General features: G+C 53.9%; 1 protein-coding gene across 1 annotated transcript; it reads left to right on the top strand.

The window, feature by feature from the left end:
• Positions 1–1,060: 1,060 nt before the first annotated feature.
• On the top strand, positions 1,061–3,206 carry LOC136539814 (AAA-ATPase At3g28580-like). Its single transcript, XM_066531806.1, has 2 exons — positions 1,061–1,991; positions 2,092–3,206. The coding sequence occupies exons 1-2, from the start codon at positions 1,372–1,374 to the stop codon at positions 3,011–3,013; spliced, it is 1,542 nt and encodes a 513-aa protein (XP_066387903.1). The 5' UTR covers positions 1,061–1,371; the 3' UTR covers positions 3,014–3,206.
• Positions 3,207–3,460: the final 254 nt, after the last annotated feature.

Raw genomic sequence — 3,460 nt, 5'->3', positions numbered from 1 at the left:
CTCCTCGGCCCAAGTGCCAACCTGTCCGAGCTCTCGAGTCATATATCCGTGAAACCGCGAGACTCTCTTGGCCCACGTCCACATTCCTAGCTCCCCGGCCCAACTGCCATGCTCTTATAGAGCCATGCGCAACCTGTCCGAGCTCCCAAGCCATATGTCCGTGAAACCACGAGAGTTGGCTCTGATACCATTTGTAACGCCCTAGCCCGGAAAAACGACTAAGATCCACTCTACACGTTGAATGGACCACGCCTGCTAATTAACTCTCTTGCACTTTCGTCCTCGCTTCGCGCAAAAAGGTTCGAACCGGAGTTCTATAGCTTTCCAGAGCTCAGGCTTTTTAAGTTGGTTCGGTTGCCTCCCAGGTTCCGATGTGTGGTACTAAGTCTACTGCTACAGTCATTTCCGCTGCTACAGTACCGGCAACACTCCATGCTACAGCCAACGCCGAGCTACAGGTCGGTGCCCAGCCCATCAGACTGGCCCAGCTAGGCCCATCAACGGGGTCTCACACATGCCCTCAGCGTGCTCCCTCGAGCAGGTCGCGCCATCATCAACCATGTCATCGGCTTCGACCACTCAAGTGCACCGCTGTCGGGCTCCCTCGCGCAATACACGCGCCTCCTACCTCATCGTCGATTACGACTACTCTAGTACGCCGTCATCAATCTATCTCGATCTGGTCACGCCATCCTCGACTATATCCTCGACTATGATCGCTCGAACACGCCATCGTCAGGATTATTCACCCGAATTGTCACTGGGTATGCATGCTCGAGGCGTGCTTAGGACTAGAAGAAGACAACAGCTTCAAGCTTACCCTCCGTTCGGTTCTCCAAACCTCTTGGAGGCTCGGTTACGTGGCATTGGTCAACTACAACAACAAGAGAGCATTTAGACATAAAAAGTGCTCGCATTTAGACTTCAATCAAAGACTAACCCCTCTGCCTGATTCTTTAAATCACATGAAGGCTGGGGGCTACTATCGACTACCCAGGTACCTCATCGTCGTATAGAAAATAACCCCAATAGAATAGTGTACACCAAGTAGGCTACACAAGAAGCCTAAACAACAGAGGGTGCCTCGTCTACTTGAAAGAAAACAACTCTATTTGGTAGATTTCTTTCAAACGAACTCAGAAACCCATATGTAAATCGATCAGGACTCTAGCCATAACCCCATCCCACCCCGGGCTATATAAGGTGGGGTGGGGAGCCCCGATCATATATGTAGCGCATCAGATACAACTATTTGTCCAGGCACGCGTGGCGTCCTCCTGTATATACTGTGGCGGCCGCAAGAATACACTCGAAACTGTATCCGAGAGACTTGGAAGTGAGCACACAGTGAGCAGCATACAAAGTTGAGAGATGGATGTGCTTTCGTGGTTTGGCCAGGCGTCGGTGGTGGTAAGCGTTCTGGCCGTGTGCTGGACCATGATATGGCAGAACCTGCAGCACATCCACCTGCAGCAGTTCTTCGCGCGCAACTTCAACCGGCGCGCGCGGCGGCTCGCCGCGGTGGTCGACCCTTACCTGTCGGTGACCTTCGAGGAGTATGAGGGCGGGCGCATCAAGAGCAGCGAAGCCTTCGAAGAGATCAAGTCCTACCTGACCACGGCGAGCACGCGCGACGTGCGCCACCTCAGGGCGGAGTCTAGCGGCGGCGGCCGCCGGGATGCCGCAGCCACCGACAAGGACAAGCTCGTGTTCAGCATGGCTAAGGGCGAGGAGGTCACCGACGTCTTCCGGGGCGCCACGGTCTGGTGGTCGGCCGCCGCCGTGCCGCCTACCAACGACACCATGCCGTGGAGCCGTGCCGCGCGCGCCGAGCGCCGGTTCTTCCTGCTCGAGTTCCATGAGGGCCACCGCGACCTGGTGCTCAACGAGTACCTCCCCTACGTGCGCAGGGAGGGCCGCGCCGTCATGGCCAGGAATCGCCAGCGAAGGCTCTACACGAACATCCTCAAGGAATACGCCTACGATGACGGGTAATTACTAAGCACCCTTTTCTGAACATGACGACATGTTTAACGCACTTCGACTGTGAATTAGTAATTCTGAATCATGTATATATGTAAATAACTGCAGTTTCTACCGAGACGTTTGGACGCATGTCCCGTTCGAGCACCCCAAGACGTTCGACAAGCTGGCCATGGACCCAGCGAAGAAGAAGGAGATCATCGACGACCTCGACAGGTTCAAGAAGAGCAAGGACTACTACGCTCGCGTGGGGAAGCCGTGGAAGCGTGGGTACCTCCTGTACGGGCCACCGGGCACCGGCAAATCCACCATGGTCGCCGCCATGGCGAACCACCTCGAGTACGACGTCTACGACTTCGAGCTCACGTCGGTGAAGACCAACACCGACCTCCGGAAGCTGCTCATCGAGACCAAGAGCAAGTCCATCATGGTGTTCGAGGACATCGACTGCTCGCTCGACCTGACCGGCAAGCGCAAGAGCAAGGAGGAGGAGGACCGGAAAGACGGGGGCGACGACGACCCTGCGGCGGCGAAAAAGAAGCAGGAGGAGGACGCCGCCAAGAGCAGCAAGGTCACCCTGTCCGGCCTGCTCAACTTCATCGACGGCATCTGGTCGGCGTGCGGCGAGGAGCGGCTCATCGTGTTCACCACCAACCACGTCGACAAACTGGACCCGGCGCTGATCCGGACGGGGCGGATGGACAAGAAGGTCGAGATGTCCTACTGCGACTACGAGTCCTTCAAGTTCCTGGCGCGGATGCACCTCCGCGACGACGTCGTCGAGGCTCACGACGCGCAGTGCGGCCGTGTTAGGGCGTTGCTCGAGGAAGTGAACATGGAGCCCGTCGACGTCGGTGAGCACCTCACGCCCAGGAGCCCCGACGAATTCGAAGACGCCGGACCGTGCCTCGCGAGGCTGGTGACCGCGTTGGAGAAGGCCAAGGAGGAGGAGTGTGCAAGAGTAGCGGGGCCACATGCCCAACCGGATGTCAACGGCATCGTTGTGGACGACGGTGATAGTAATAACTAGGGTCCGCTAGGGCGTTGATTGTGTCGTAAAACATAGGCACTCTATTCTAGAAGCAAAGAGAAGGTAAAATCTTAATTCTAATCCGTTTGTACGTGAGCTTTTACTAAATTCTTAGGCTTCACAGGACTATATATGTGTGAGAGCTCTATGTTGTAATCACTAATATTCAGAGAAATAAAGAATAGTCTCCCTATCTCTTGTGTCTATGTGTTCTATTTTCATCTACTATATGTTGATAATGAGAGATGGAGAGGGAAAGGTTCTAACCGCTGGCAACATGTTTTATAACACGTTAATATGAAATTAGCTAAATGGAGAAGTGACCCAATTGATGAGATGAATAATTATGGAATTAAGATGGTGGATAGCACACTTAGATGATTTGGGATTTTAGAAGAAAAGACATTTTAGAAATTTTGTATTAATGGCAATTAGAAATTTTTAGAA

The sequence above is a fragment of the Miscanthus floridulus genome, chromosome 2 (assembly GCF_019320115.1).
Source record: "Miscanthus floridulus cultivar M001 chromosome 2, ASM1932011v1, whole genome shotgun sequence".
Classification (NCBI taxonomy): Eukaryota; Viridiplantae; Streptophyta; class Magnoliopsida; order Poales; family Poaceae; genus Miscanthus; species Miscanthus floridulus.
The sequence above is the reverse complement of the archived record's forward strand: the minus strand, read 5'-3'. Positions and strand labels throughout refer to the sequence as shown.